Below are 15,984 nucleotides of genomic sequence, written 5' to 3' on the forward strand. Positions count from 1 at the left end.
CTTTTGTATACCCTGGAGATGTCTCTGAGGTTGAAAAGGTAGTGTATCTTGGCAGGAGTGGGAAGAAAAGAAGCGGTGACAGCATTATACAGCTCTAAGGAGGCCTGAGTTAGAGCCTTTCCAATGGGATTCACCTCTTCCTTAAACCCCTGCAGCTTTTGATTGATCATTGTACTGTAGATGCACTTGATCTGGGACTCCTGCATGCAGAAACAACAGGTTTAATCAAGTTTGGAATGTCTTGTGAACTTCATGTTTAGCCAAGTCAACAGCATACAATGATTTTTTATTTTTTGCAGTGGCCAAGAAGAAAAATCATTTTAAATAAAATAGACTTTTTATCTTTATATATTCATTTGAAGAGTAACTATTCCATTTCATGTTGTCCACTTCAACAATGCCAATAAAAAAGCTAATCAAATGTCAAGTGTTTACATCTTGAATGTGATGTAGCTGCAGTCATTTTTCAAAGCAAATTTATTTTGATCCTCAGTGACTACAGAGGAGACAGAACGGTGGAGGAAGGCGTGGTGAACATGAGCTGCTAAAAACCAAAACGCAATAGACTCATTGAGAAAATAGAAAACTAATGAAAAGAGACTGATATCAGAAGAGGGATGAACAATGAATGCAAAAAGCACATAGCAGTACAGCTATAATCATAATCAGAGCCGCTTCTCTGTAGAGATGCAAAAACAGTTGACAAATGATGAACAGAAGATGTCAAACACGATTTCTCTGCAGACAGTTTTGATGAACTGCAGAGGAGTGGGTGGAAGAGGGAATGAAAGAGAAAGAACATGAAATGCTGTTTACAAAAAACAACACTTTTTATAAATCAGGGGAGTTTTTCATCCTGGGTTTTTATAAGCAAGGAGGGAAAATATAAACAGAAGGACTTACATTAGGAAAGGTCATATTGATGAGGTTAAATCGACTCTGCAAGCGTGAGGAGATCTGAGTCCTTCCTCCACCAGGAGGCCCCATGGATGCCAGCAGGAACATGTCCTGACACAGATCCGTCACAAAAGAATAGAAGTTTAATGCTGAAGTTGTCAGTGAAATAAAAATACATTTGCTGTCTTAAATAATTTAAAGGTGATTTTAGATGAGACACTAAAAAACGTGTTGATTAGATTGCAACTTCATTTTAAAACATCTGAATTTCATCTCTTACCTTGACAAACTTTAGAGTCTGTTTCTGACGGTCATACCAGAAGCCATAGTCAATCCAGAAACGCAGCAGCTCCAGTGGTGGCTGAGAGCCAAACAGGTCATGGGCTGGCATGTTGAGGTCATCCAGAAAGCACAGCAGCTGCTTCCCACCTGCTGGCACAAACACCCCTTTGGTTCTTTTTTCCGTTCGGCTCTCTATAATGGCTTGAATGTTACCAGAGGTGATCTGGACAGCGGTAGAGATAAAAAAAAAAAAAAAAAACAGAAGGTTTTACTGTATACCTTGGAAACAGAGCACAGAGACCATGATATGTAACAATAATAAGAGGTGAACCAGTAGATAAACATCTTTAAAAAACATTGGTTTTCAAATCAATGCCGATCTGAATGCAAACAATTTGTCCCACTTTCACGTAATAATGATTAAAATAAAATAAGCATACCGCATTCCCATATTATTAATTTTTGAGCTTGCTTAAAAAAGCTAAAGTTTGGCTTTGTCATGTGTATGCAATGCCCATACCAAGCAAGCTCACTGAAACTAACATAAAATGAACAAAAAGGGGGTACCATGTTAAAAGGCTTGCTGTACCAAGTAGTTTTTTTTTGAGCAAGCATGGTGGTAACCGTGAGCAGAGACAAAGGAGGACAGGGGTGGATGATCAATAATGATGGCAGCTCTGAAGATGTGTGGTAGTGTTGAATAACTCCCATCATCTGTGGCTCTCTTGTAGCCCTTCACCAGAGCTGTCTAGCAATAATGTGGCAATAAGTGGGGTCTTAGAGTGCTGCATGACTTTTACTAAAATTGAGCAGAAGCTGAGATGGAGCCTATTTACAACTATGTGGTAGGAAGGAGGCAGATGCACTCGCACACTCACAAAAACATGCATGATCACACCCTAATGACTGCAATCAGTCACATCCAAGAGACTCCATCTAAAGCGCCTCATGATGTGAGCTAGGGTGGTTCAGTATTGCAATACGTAGGTGAAATGTGTGTGTTATTGTGCATATGTTGGTAAAAATGACCAGACATACTTTATAGCAGACCTAGGGTTCACAGTCAGACACAAACCACTGGAAATACCAACCTGTGAGGACATGTTGATAGTTAGGGCAGTCCACTTGTTATCCAGGCCCTGCAGGACACCCTCGGCTACAGAAGTCTTCCCAGTTCCCACTGGCCCAGTAATAAGCACTGGATAATGACTCAACACCAGAGCCCTAACCAGTAAATTATATCGGACCGTGTCTACCGTAGGAACCATGATCTTATAGAACGGAGCACTGTAGGGGAGAAAAAAAGCACTGTGAGAAATGGGTGAGTGAAATGAATAAACTACAAATATTCAGAAATATATAGACCTGGAACAACTGCCTTGAAGGGTTTACTTACGCTGCATTGTAACTCCAGCCTTTAGGCAGTTTATCTTCAAAACTTGCCCATGTTTTATTCTTTGGATCCACGTGGTACTCATAAATGGTGTCCTGAAAAAGTTTAGATGGAAAATGAAATGAATGTCAGAATGATCAATACATTTATGTGAAAGTAGAGGCATAATCAGCCTTTCTCCTTTCATACACTTATAAAGCAAAGCTTGTTTACATCCATCCTAACTCACAAGTCTACCCATCATTTTAATAAAGCTGAATGCTTGCTGCAGTGGTAGTTAAACATCATTAAATTAGCTTGTAGGTGCTAATGATTCATAGTTACATAACTTTCTATGTAAACAAACTACATAATAAACAAGAGGACCTTGGCAGGAAATGTGCCTTCCATCTCTCGCAGGAATTTGTCCATTCTCTTGCGTCCATCCTCATCAACAGAGGCGCAGATGGACCAGATCAAGCTAAAGATGAACCACAGTTCCACCACTCTACCCAAATTTTCTGTGTCTGAGGTATTCACCTGAGGAAAAAGGAAAAAAAGGCAATAAACCTTCTCTTTTTGGAAATGCTTACATGGTAGAAACAGAAGTTAGAGAATGCACTCGACTTCCATACCCCACTACTGGGTGAAGCCAAAGAGTCATACAGGCGACAGAGAGAGGCAACACCATTCAGTTCAGTAATGGGGATCAGCTCTTTACAGTTGGTCTTCTTAAAGTTGAATGTGCTCTCTAAATATTTGTCAAACAACTGTTTCAGATGGTTCACTTCAGCCTACAAAGATATAAATAAACAAAAATTGTCAGGTGAAGATAGAAGGGAAAAAAAAAAAATCAGGTTGTTCTCATAATAATGCTCTTCATAGGAAACTTATGAGTGAGTGAATTTTACTTTGTGTCGCTTGTCCAGCCAAGACTGAACAAAAGGTTTCCATCCGAGATCGGTGTAATCGTTGTAGACCATTCCACAGCGAGACACTGTGGCTGGAGAGGCCATTGCCAGGTTCTCCACTTCAAACAGAAGAGACACCTACAAGAAAAGAAGGTATGGAATTTATAATGTACTTTCCTGCTCATTGTCACAATGGTGGAAGGGAACAAATGTGGTATTCGGCTCATTAGCGTGGGAGGCATATTCTCTTTTAATTTTATCACACTGCTGACATGAAGCAGACTGTCAGACAAATGAGTCAAGTTACATCCCTCTTAGTTTAATGCAACTGATGCCATCCCATCTTTGTGATTTTGCTTGGTTTTATTGACTAGATGGCTTCCAAACCATTGCAATTTGTTTAAAAGTTACATTTATAGAGAACAAAAGAAATGTTCACCCAGTGCAGAACCCCTAAAATGAGCCATTAGCTGCTGTATTTTATTATCATCTTCTGTAATTTTCATTTCAAAACATAAGGGGTGGGAAATGTGCCATTTTGTGGTTTCTTGTACCGTTCTCACCTGCTCAGGCATGGAGATTCTCTCTCCATTTATAAGCGTGAGCACCTTGTTGTCATCCATGACAGAGTTCATACTCTCGATCCACAAAGTGTCTACAGGCCCATCAAACACAATCCACTTCTCATCTGGTTTCTCATCTTTAACAGAAAAACAAAGAGCCAACATTGTGACTTTCTAATGTTGCATTTATGTTATGATTCATGTTAAGACAATATGATGCTAATTGATTTGTAAATCATATTTACAATGATAATTGTAAATAATAATAAAAACAAATTAAACAAATAGAACTACTGAATTTCCACCGAGATACATTTTATTTAAGACTAAGTTATGTACTGAACACTAATAGCTAGAATTACAACAACAAAATAAACAGCATTTCAATGTAAAAAGCATATTGGAACGAGGGTGTTGTTTGCAACAAGCATTTACCAGATAGTTTTAAAATGCATGCCAAGACAAAGAGAAACAGCCAACTAACTCAGGTTTGCCAGCTCTGTAAAAGGAGGATTACCTTAGTGGCAAATAGATGACTGTGGTTTTGTTGTCATTGTGATGAATGATATCCCGTACCTCTTTGTATATCATGTGGTGGAAATTGTACACATAGCATAGTTTTATTGTGTTACTCCTTTATTAAGCTTCTTTTATGTAGTACAAAATATATATTCTGCATACTTTAGAGTAGTTCAGAAAGCTTGCTTTAGTAGGTTCATGAGTAAAACTGAATGTTCTGTTCAAGTCCTGTTTCAGCTTTGACTGTTGTTATCTTCAAGCTGGCAGTTGTTTTGACTAGTGCTGCCAGGCAAAGGTTATTTGTGTATGCCTAAAGATTGCTGTAACACCCTGAGCGGGGGCAGAGCTCTCGAGACCTCTCGCTCGCAACAACTGTGCATTGTCAATAAACTGGACAGAACACGGTTGATTTCCCACTTTTTTAGTTTATTTTTACAACACAGCTCTTAATGTTCATGTTGATCCAGTTCAAGTCTGAAGAGTTGGGATTATCGCCTGAATGTTTGTCCATCTATCTTATTTTTTAGGAGTGTGTTTTTCTTTTAGCCAGCAGTACCTGCACAGGCTGATCTCATGAGGGAGGACAGCGCTCCATCGGTCCACTCATTAGTAGAGAGGTCATTTTCTCCATACAGCTCTCCCAAATTCATTGACTTTGGGTTCAGTGGAAACACCTGTTGTGTAACATATGTCATGGCACAAAAGGGACAGTTGTTTTTTGTGGATTATAAGGTTATAACATCTCTATAAAACAGATGTATAAATCAGTTAAACATTTAAACAATTATAGTTTGACCCTCTGTTATTAACTCTTGTATGCATACCAACTAAACAGATCTGTATATGTTGGTATGACATGCTGTTCTTATTACCTACTTTTTCATAGTTTTTTAATGTAATGAAAAGCACTTACAGCAAGTAAATATACTTACTGTTCAAAAGCTAAGTAGCAAAATCATGTGTCCTTGAAATTTAAAACCTATTATGGAGAGACTTAAGGAATCAGATCCTACACACTTATTGAAATGAATGATTACACCCTACATTACACATTACACATCATGATTACACACTCCAAAGTGGGTCCCTAATAGATGGTTTTAAATTAAAGCAGTATTATAATCTAATATACAACACTGTTTTCTTTCACTGCACACCCACCTGAACCAGCTGAAAACCTGGCTCTTTTTTGTGGTTTAGGGCAGTGAGGACATTCTGCAGAGTCCTCCATGTAACACTCTTAGCGCTGCCTGTTTTGCCAACCAGCATGGAGGAGTGTCGAGAGTTTTTTGTCTCATAAAGCTGGATGACTTTGGTCATGGTGAAGGGAGTCACCTGCAAGCCGCTCTGGTGAAGCTCCACCTCGATGGCATCTTTTAACTGAAATGATAAAAATGAAATAAATGATGTCATGAGAGCTGGAAATGATGTTCTATGGTTAAGCTGGTTTGTGATACTAATAAACCTTTTTGTTGACTATAAATCATCTTTTTTGTCCATTTTATAGCAATGTAGTATTATAAACCTGGCAGCATTTTGATGTGTGATAATTATGACAGACCAACAGATAAAGAAAGTTTGAGTTTATTTTACTGTTTTCATGCAGCAGCTTTGTAAGCAATTTTCACCACTGTCTCTCTGAATTATTATCGTTTACTTGCACAGACAATGACCTCGGTTAATTTCCAAAAAAACATCACAGAACACAGCTCTACAGAAAGTAACATCCTACTGAACTTAAATAACTTACTTTGCCGTAGTCTATATTGGGTGTTTCCACAGCAGGGAACAAGTCCTGAATGATCCCATTGAACAATGGGAGGTCAGCTGAAGTCAGTTTGGCAATGTTCATGTCCTTCATAGCCATCAACAGGATCTAAGAAGAAATAGAACCTTTATTTTAGCTTGCTTCTTTGATTTTAATTTATTTTGTCAATTTGAAAAGGGAAAAAAAAAAAAAAAAAGGAACACAAAACTATTTTATTTCAACAGAGGAATCTGACAATTGTTTCTATACGACTAGAAAACAGGAGATACGTGTTGGAGAGTTAGCAATGGTTTTATAAGAGGTCTTACAAGCCTGTTACTGGTCAAATCTAAAAGGCATTTTGTTTGTGGGACAAAACCAGAGAAGATTAAAGATGAGGAAGAGAAGTTAAGAGCTACCTCTTCATCAGGAAAGTTGGGAGAAGATCTGCGCTTTTTTCCAGCATAGCGAAGTAAAGAGGTGAGTGCACGAAGACCAAAATCATAGTGATCCTGTTTAGACAGCTGTTGCACTGCTAAAGAGTACAGTGTAAACACCTTTTTAGCCAGGGCCTGTAAGCACAAAGACAGAAAAAAAGATGAGGAAAATAAAAACAAAGTCAAGTTTGGATATAAAACAATAACATTTACTTTTCACTTAAGTCTCAATAAGTCCACATTATATATATATTTTTAACCATGCATCCAACTGGTCTTATCCGCCACAAAGGTTGTATTTTTGCTGTCATCTATCTGTCAGTTTGTCTTTCTGCTTCCAACTTTACACAAACATGATTGTTTTTTCTGAGAATGGGTGTTGGTCTAACTTATATTGCATCACATTTTGGGAGTAATCCAGATAACCATCTTGGAGAATTCTTCATCATTGCGAGACAGGATCATTTCAGCATAAATGCATATAACTCCACATTAAATGCTCAGGGTGCTTGGCTGAAGAATAAAGGAGAAGTTCCCAACAGGTTTTACAAGATATCTAAGATAGATCTGGAACCTGTCATAATTCTAGATACTATCAAGAAAGAAAAGTCAGTCGTCTGAATTTTTTGTCACTGCAAGAGGACAAATTTTGATGTAAACGTGCAACAAACACCACAATATAGACAAGACGCCGTGGATCCATTATCAAAGTATTTAGGAATCTAACAATGTATAGATATTAAATAAATGTAGGACTATAGAATAGGGTGGAAATTACAATATGGGTGGAGATGAGCTGCTTGGAGGCAGTCTGAGTCTCTGAGTGCCTTTCCAATATTTTTTTTTAATGTATTTTTTGTTCTCTTCACATCATTTAAAACCAGGCCTCAGCTTCACCAAACAAGAATTTCAAAAAGTATTTTCTGTGAGCATCAATGTTTAATATCAATGTTTCACAATGGTAACGTCACTTCCCAATAAAGTGTAAGCTATTTGTGTCTTTAATTGCGTAAATCTGTCTTCGACAAAAGGCAGAAAGAATTCATCAATACATTTTGTAGGAACAGTTGCATAAAAAAAAAACTGGAACATAACTGGAGAAAACGCATTTACAGAGTCACTAAAGCTGTTTTCATGTAGAGTTAGGATATATTAAACACACGCTGCTCAGGAATTATACAGATCATTATCACCTCCCCTCATTAGTCATCCTGCCTTCTAATGCGCAGTACTTCTTTCACCCCTATCAAAATAATCTCACACACACAAATAAATGTCCAAATCACCCTGGTAAGTCCGCAGTAATTCAGCTCCAGCTTTGGAGCTCATTTCCTGAACTTTTTAATATGAAAGTAAACTGAAGGAAAAGAAAAAAGATAATCGTTCTGGAGATAAATTTTAGCACATCTATTAAGACAAAACAGAAAACCATTCCCACATGACTGTGTTTGAAGTCATTATCTTCATTCAATGATGCTGCATTTTTTGTTAATATACAAGAGTTTAATCTTAGATAGAATAGTTTATATAAAGCAAATTGAGGCTGAAACTGAAACCACAACAACCATGAGTCTTGGTTTAGCAGGTTTACATAAAACCCTGTCCAAATCCTATGTTTTACAATAAATAACAACAATACAATATTTGTGTGTCTCTAATCTTGTCTCATTATGATTGAATTATAGCATGAAAAGTAGTTCCTGGGGCAGTACCTTGCAGTTATTGAACCCTTCTCCAAAAAGCAGGATCTCAGCAATGAGAGTGGAATCTGGTACCACCATGGAAATAGGTCTGAACATGGACTTGAGGTTGTCAGGAAGCTCAGTGCGACCAGCATACCCTAAAGCAATGAATAAAACAAAGTAATGCGATTAAAATATTTTTGCAACTGTTACCTTCTGTTACTGTTTTACACATTTATCTCAAACACATGGTGATATAAAATTAAACCAGGACATCTGCACAACGATGTCAACGTACCAGGATTCATGGTGATAAAAATGCCACATGTTGGAACCAGACGTATATTCTGCCCTTCAAACTGCAGCTGCGACTCTGCAGCTGAGAGGGCCGACAGGATAGAGAGGATCTGCTGCGCGACCACTGACAACACCTCGATGTTGATACGATTAAACTCATCGAAGCACCCCCATGCTCCTGTCTGTTTAGGAAAGTAAAAAGGGAGCTTGTCACTCAGACAGATACGAGTTGTAATTCAAACTAGGCATTTTAAATGACAGCATATAATGCAGTAAATAGTTTAGGTATCCTCTATTGCTCCTAAAAACAGACATTTTTGTGTCAGAATATAATTAAAAACATAATAAAGTACTGAAGGTATAATATCTGTTTGTCATTTAGGGTGATAGTGTTGATAATAACTGGGCTAAAGTAATTGCATCTCTCTCACTTTCTGTTTGTATGGGAAATATGCAAACATGCAAACGTAAACAGTACTTGTTCTGAAAATTACACTCCAGACATCATCGTTTCCATCACTACTAGTCCTTCCTACCTGTGCCAGACCTGAGTACATGCGTCCCATTGATTTGTAGTCCAGTCCCTCAGAGCAGTTGACGACGATGACATACATGCCCAGAGCTTTGCCCAAGTCCTTAACGGTTTCTGTCTTCCCAGTACCAGCCGGTCCTTTAGGAGAGCCTCCTCTGTGCAGATGGAGTGCTGTGGTCAGGGTCATGTAACATCTGGAAAGAGTTCAACACTAATACTTAAATACAATCCCCAAAACACATGCTAACATGGCTGGAATATTTTTGGAATTCAAATAAGATGAAACAAATCAAATACATCATTGCAGGAACTTTAAAAGAAAAGGCAATCACAGGGATATTATGTTAGATATCATTAAGGCTGCAAGTGTTTCCAAAGCATTCAGAATGTATGTGCTACAAGAATAAAAACAGCATTTTCACTTTGCATTTAAAATTATCAAATATACTGAAGAAATGCTGAAAATATTTTGAATGACAGCCTGATGTGTTGCAGTTATTTTGATGTACAGATTGATTTTGACCTGTCAGTAAGCGGAGTGATGACAAGCCGTCCAGAGTTACCAAGATACTCGTAGCCGTACTTGAAATGTGTGTTGGTTTGTCGGATGATGCAATCAAGATCTTCCATCTGGGGAGGACAAACAGACCAGTTAGATGGGTGTTTGCTTTGATTTGTGTTATTTTATTTCAGCAGTGCACATATAATGTCTTGCATTATCACCACAGAAGATGATTGTCTGGAACAGAGGAGTGACATGCTGATTGGATGTTGTGTTGCCATCAGCTGCTGTTCTATTCACTTTCATAGTATTGTTGTGGGTATAAACAACCATTTCTATTAATTAAATAATTTCGTTTTCCTATAATTAATTATCCTTAATCATATATCCAACATTCTGACGTTGGCGATACTTAAATTTCCACTTCCTGTTATACTTCACATCTCTGAATTGAAAATAATTATTTAAAAATGATGTTCATGGCATTGGGAATTATGGTTTTGACATTATCATTTAGATTTGAAGGAGAAAGATAAAAGTCAGTGGAAGACTCAGACAAAAATCTGTTTGCAGTGTGCAAACATTAATAGGATAAAAAAAAAAAAGTTGCTGGAGAAACTACTGTGGCTCATTTATTTAGTTTTGTATGTACTATTACTGTTTTAAAGTAATGTTAATTAAGTAATTGAGTTGTCAGTGTCTTAACCGCAGAAGAGAAGTAAGAACAAAGGCTCAGTTTAAAGAAGTGAACGGGGAGTTGCATTTTGACCTTAGAAAGGAATTTACATGGGTACAATATATCTCTTAACCAACGTCTATGACAGCATTTGTGTATTTTCTGCAACAACTGGCTGTGCACTGCTTGCAGAAACATGAATGATGTCTGCACAGTGCCAATTAGAACAACTACCCAATACAAAAGTTAAGCAGTGTAAAAATTCACAACCGTGTTTGCCAAAAGTGTTCAGAATTTCTCTCAGATTCTCCAAAATGAAAAAACTCAATGCTCTGTTGCAGAAACGACACTGTCCGTTCATTCATACTTTACACTAATCCAACCTCAACAAACCTGGAATACACCAATTTACCTTGAAAATAGACGACTTATAAAAGAAAAAAGAACAATTGCACAAAACACACCAAGGACATTAGCTGGCTGGGTCACATACAGTAATTGTGGGAAAGAGTAAAGAAGATCAAGGAGGAGTCCAAATCACATGCAGTTTTGCTCCAAGTAGCAGCCAGAATTAGGTGTGTAGAGAAGACATGCTAGAATATGATGAAACGGTTTGTGTGGTTAAAGCCAGAGATCACATTCAAGCAAGACTCTCAACTGACCTTGTCCTTCTCCCAGTACAGTCGCAGCTGGCAGAGCCACTCAAAGGCATTGACATCATTGCATCCAGCCTTGGCCAGTTTATCGATGACATCACGGGCATGCACCTCTATTGTGACAAGTGCTACGATCTTCAGACGAAGGACTTTGGGGAGGTTTTCACGAATCATCTCTGAATAGCAATGAAGCAGCGAGATCTGAGAAAGACAGTTTGAGGAAATGTGCAGGAGTTTAATGGAAACCCAACAAACAGATTTGACTTCAGTTGCTAAACATTTTGATTAATAAATGAAAGTGTCAACAAATCATGATAGCAAGTCTTCAAAACCTGTTTCTTCTTCATCGACTTGAGGGAGGACTTGTCAGCTCTCTCCTTGCCAATGATAAGAGCCTTAGTGATGTCAGAAGTCCACTTGATCTGACTGGCCGTGATTATCATCTTAAACAGGAAGAGCACACATTAAAAAAAAGTTATTTAAACTAAAGAGGATAATTTAAACCTGAATCAGGGAATCCATCTTATCTGAGGAGGAAATAATTGTATGTTGGAGAACAGAAGAAAAGAACTGATGCAGATGAGACACTATATTATAAAACCAAGACTGGAAGTCAAAATGATGTCACAGGATCAGTGAAAGTAAATCACATTTCAGAGAGGAGAGGAAGCTAAAGACAAATACACCTGTCCTGGCCACTGCTTGACCCATTTGTCTCTTGGTCCTATTAACTTCCTCAGAGCTGCAAGGCAGTCGCTTAGACAGACCTTTAGGGTATCACGCATAGCCCTCTCAATATCACACAGCCAAACCTACAGATTGAAAAAGAAAAAAGAAATAAAAATCACGCTTACATCCTCATGATTTTAACTGACAATTTCCCATCTCTATTAACATGATCATTAATATTATTATGATTCCATCCAGACATATTTACAAAATTAACAAAGTATTTGATTCCACGAACAACAATGATCAGAAAGACTATACCTCCACTGCTTTGTCCAGATTAATTGGCTCTTTAAAAGTAATAAACTCCCCGTCTGCTGAGGACATCCCAAGAGCTTTATGTTTGTTGGCCCTCTATAAAACACACACATAAAACAGCAGCGTTTTTCACTTGTCCAATAACAATCTGATGATGAGAAAAAGTTATGTTTCCTACTGTTTCATTGAAACAAGAAAAATGTACACGGGTACTGTACGTCCCTTACATATCAGAGAAATAAATAATTTCCAGCAATAAAATACTCTCTAAATAATGGCCTCCCTGTATTTAGTGTCCAACAAATTCCCAATACATAAGATTTTGAGTTAAATAAATGGATGTCAGTCATGTTTAATAATTTACCAATATAATTTTCAGCAAATGTCACGATTTGATAATACAGCACTGGTGTGTTCATGCAGTTGTTCCTGTGAATGGTTTTCTGATGTTACTGTGTTTATTTAAGTTTCCTGCCTTTTCAATTTGCAGACTTTTGATGTTGTCAAAACACTTTTTTAGGTGAGGCTGCATGGCGTCTGGGTTCTGTGACTGTCCCAGGATCTCCAGTACATCATCATTGGACAGGAAATAGAATCTGGGGAAAATCTGCCTCTTGGTCTCCAAATACATGTCCAAGGCCTTCAGGATTTCCTCCAGCTTGCAGCTCATCTGTGTCAGTGTCTCTAGCAAGCCTGAAACACAGAAAAGGGCTGTTGAACACAGACTTCAGATAATTACCTCTGCCGAGGCAGTTATGTTTTTTGCCTGCGTTTATCTGTCTGTCTGTTTTATGCACAAACCACTGGGCAGATGTTTGTCTGTTTTGTTTTTTTTAAAATTTTTTTTCTGAGAATAAGCCTTAGTGTAAGTTTGATTTCATAAAATTTTGGGAGTGAGTTAAAGGGAGCTGTTGTCACAGGAGTTTTCGCAATTTTTCTATCACTGCGAGATAGAGAAATTGTGTAATGTTATTTTAATACAACGTTATTAATACACAATGAAACATCATTATACTTTCACATTCAAATGGTATAGAAAATAAAATACTTTCCTTTCATATAGAATATAATAATATTGTGATAAATTCCGTTTCATGTTTAGCATCAGATATAAAGCAAACCTGGTTTAAACCAATGAGTCACTGTGTTGAACTTCCTAGGCTGTTGCATCCATTAAATTTGAGTCAGGTGTGTTGGAGCAAGGACACATTGAAAACCTGCAGGATTATGGCTCTCGAGGACCAAAGCTGGATACTCCAACATCGGGTATAAATCAATTTGGGTGGAAACAGGCTGTTTGGTGGAGGCCTACACTCTTCAAGTGCTTTTGTAGGTATTATTATAATACCTACGTAGTTATTGGTAAACGACACCACAACAGTCTCCAATCATAGATATATTTAAAAACATTTGAAGGTGTGTAGCCCAGCAGATTCTTTTTATCCCACTGGTCCTCTCATCTGCAGAGTAAAGCCCAGTCAATATTTAGTGTTTGGGTCATATTCTAAACATTTAGTTAACAACATAAACAAACTGTTAATAATATAGACAATGAAAATGTAATATTGTTAAGGTGAAGGAAAATGACAGGTTCTTTGTTAATTCACCTTCCAGCAATGAAATCCATTTCATGAACCACATAGAAAAGTAGTTTTTAAAACACAACTGGACCTTACAAGATGGTTAAGCTGTAATACTACTGTAAATGTATGTAGCGCCAAACCCAACAGAGATTCAACGCATATAGTTTAAATAGTAGTTTACTTTAAATAGTTTAACTAGTATTTCATGGACTGATCACGTTCTACATATGAGAAGATTGAAATATTAAACACAACAATATTAAAATATAGCAAAGTTTTTGAAATGATATTTATTTTAAAATCAAGACAAAGCTTGTTGAATGGTTGGGTTATTTAGAAAAACATAAAAAACTTCATACCTGGGTGATGTGTTCCCTGCAAGGCGTTGTTATTCTTGTGCAGATGCTCCATGATGGTTTTCCAACTTACACAAATATCTTCAAACTCTTTACACTCTTGAGGCAGTTGATCTCTGATGTCCTTTCCTTGGAAAATGTTCTGCAGTGATGGGAAATGGTAAAAGTGTTTATGGCACCAGAAAAAAAGGGTAACTAAATAGAAAATAAAAAGTACCTCTAAATAAATCCAGTTGCGCTGGACTGTGAGGATCATCTCAATGACTTCCAGCACGAGGGACAGTTGTCGTTCCCACTGGTCCACCTGCTGCTCAAAAGCTTTGACAAACCGCGACGCTTTCATCGTAGACAAAATAACCTGGTGATCGTCCAGCGTCTGAAAAATGTCCTCAGTGCCCCTGCAGGAGAGGCAGGGTGGGAAAAATGACCAGTGATATTTGTCTCAAATAGATTCCAGTGGAGACACAATTATTAGATGAACCTAAAAACCTGCAGTTACAACTCAATAGACCTGAAAAAAAAAAAAACACAAAAAAAAAACAATTGCTATGTTTGTGAGATCAGTTGTGCACTGTATTTATTCACATAGCTGAAGCCTGGCACAGCGCAGCGATGCTTTCATCAAAGAAGTGGTTTCGCTCTATTTACCAGCAGGAGTGTTTCAGGTGGGAATGGCTGGTGACGATACATTGCTTTATCCAGCAAATCTAAATTGCTGACTCTGCAACTCCCACATGAGGCTCACGAAGGTGTTGGTTGTTTATTTTTATTTAACTCTTTATAGGACTCAAAAACGACTAGATGTGTTAACAATTGTTTTATACTGGTTTTTATGTTGACCATCTTACTTCAACCGGAAGTGTCCTTCATCTTTGTAGGGTGTTATGTCCAGGAATATTTCCTTCCATGTCTTGATAATATCATTCAGACCCTGTAATAAAAAACACAAGTTGAAATTTCAACACACAGACTACAAATTTTTCTTTAATTCTTTTAAATAAACAAACCAAAATCTTCAATTTTTCTGTGTATGAAGCTGTAAACTATAAGCATTGGCATTACACAGGTTCAGAATGCTACTAAATGGGACTGCAAACATTAAAAGGGATCCATACTGAAGAAGTGGTCTCACTGTGACATGCTGTGGGAGGCGAGTTACTGCAGGAAAATAACAGGCTATGTGTGAGTGGAAGCAGAGAGAGCTGTTTGGGAAAGAGGTGAATAAAATTACAGTGAAAACATAACAGTGGTAAATGTTTGCACTTTTTTCAAATTGCGGTAACACAGTGTCAAGCTACACTTTGCTTCAACAGAATACCTTTGGGGGAAAGCTGGAACACATGCTGAGGTTGCTTCTAACTATTGTACAAACAGATATAAACATGCCTGCAGCTTGAGGACCATCGTGCTCAGAGTAAACATTTTAATCGAATCACTGCTGCAAGGACAAGAAAAAAAAAAAAAAAAAAAAATATCTGACACCACAGCAGCTTTTCTTGGAAGATGCTGTGCCAACAGGAGAGCGAACTGCTGCAGAGCAAGTGGAGGTAATTTCAGAAGCTAAATTCTTCTAAAACATGTTGTTCCTTTCTTATCCTCTTCTTCACACACTTGGGGGGAAAAAAGGACAACAACAAAAATCTATCAATTATACATAAATGTCTTACTCTAACAGTAGAAAATCAACAAAATACTCATGTCTACGATGTATCAGTCATTTCTAACGGAGGCCACACAATGTGAGGCACCTCTTCCTCTCCTTGGGATTGCTGCCTTTTCACCTCCACCAAACTGTTTCACACAACTTCAGGGTATCACGGACAGAAGCCACTACCTTTATAAAACACATTTATATTAACTCATAGTTTATTCCTCTGACCACATTCTGGTGACATAAATGTTAAAGCAGTCAAATCTTCACATTTCTGATGCCAAAAAACACACATACAAAAAAAGTCTCTTTACTGCCCCTTCTTTTCTTTTAC

The 15,984-nt window shown here is 37.6% G+C and overlaps 1 protein-coding gene across 1 annotated transcript in view; it reads right to left on the reverse strand.

Annotated features, from left to right (window-relative positions):
- dnah2 (dynein, axonemal, heavy chain 2) overlaps positions 1–15,984 on the reverse strand; it is a gene marked incomplete at both ends in the record, with an annotated part of 59,328 nt that overhangs the window by 25,814 nt on the left and 17,530 nt on the right. Inside the window, 25 exons of the mRNA XM_079257814.1 lie at positions 12–200; positions 904–1,008; positions 1,178–1,402; positions 2,271–2,466; positions 2,576–2,667; positions 2,939–3,091; positions 3,187–3,345; positions 3,463–3,600; positions 4,026–4,162; positions 5,101–5,218; positions 5,706–5,924; positions 6,295–6,420; positions 6,711–6,863; positions 8,441–8,568; positions 8,709–8,889; positions 9,244–9,433; positions 9,763–9,869; positions 11,080–11,274; positions 11,406–11,516; positions 11,760–11,885; positions 12,064–12,143; positions 12,514–12,753; positions 14,003–14,141; positions 14,217–14,397; positions 14,848–14,930. Coding sequence (XP_079113940.1) covers positions 12–200; positions 904–1,008; positions 1,178–1,402; positions 2,271–2,466; positions 2,576–2,667; positions 2,939–3,091; positions 3,187–3,345; positions 3,463–3,600; positions 4,026–4,162; positions 5,101–5,218; positions 5,706–5,924; positions 6,295–6,420; positions 6,711–6,863; positions 8,441–8,568; positions 8,709–8,889; positions 9,244–9,433; positions 9,763–9,869; positions 11,080–11,274; positions 11,406–11,516; positions 11,760–11,885; positions 12,064–12,143; positions 12,514–12,753; positions 14,003–14,141; positions 14,217–14,397; positions 14,848–14,930 — 3,771 coding nt within the window. The remainder of the gene's footprint in view (positions 1–11; positions 201–903; positions 1,009–1,177; positions 1,403–2,270; positions 2,467–2,575; positions 2,668–2,938; positions 3,092–3,186; positions 3,346–3,462; positions 3,601–4,025; positions 4,163–5,100; positions 5,219–5,705; positions 5,925–6,294; positions 6,421–6,710; positions 6,864–8,440; positions 8,569–8,708; positions 8,890–9,243; positions 9,434–9,762; positions 9,870–11,079; positions 11,275–11,405; positions 11,517–11,759; positions 11,886–12,063; positions 12,144–12,513; positions 12,754–14,002; positions 14,142–14,216; positions 14,398–14,847; positions 14,931–15,984) is intronic.

This window comes from Telmatherina bonti, assembly GCF_933228915.1.
Source record: "Telmatherina bonti genome assembly, chromosome: 18".
Lineage (NCBI taxonomy): Eukaryota > Metazoa > Chordata > Actinopteri > Atheriniformes > Telmatherinidae > Telmatherina > Telmatherina bonti.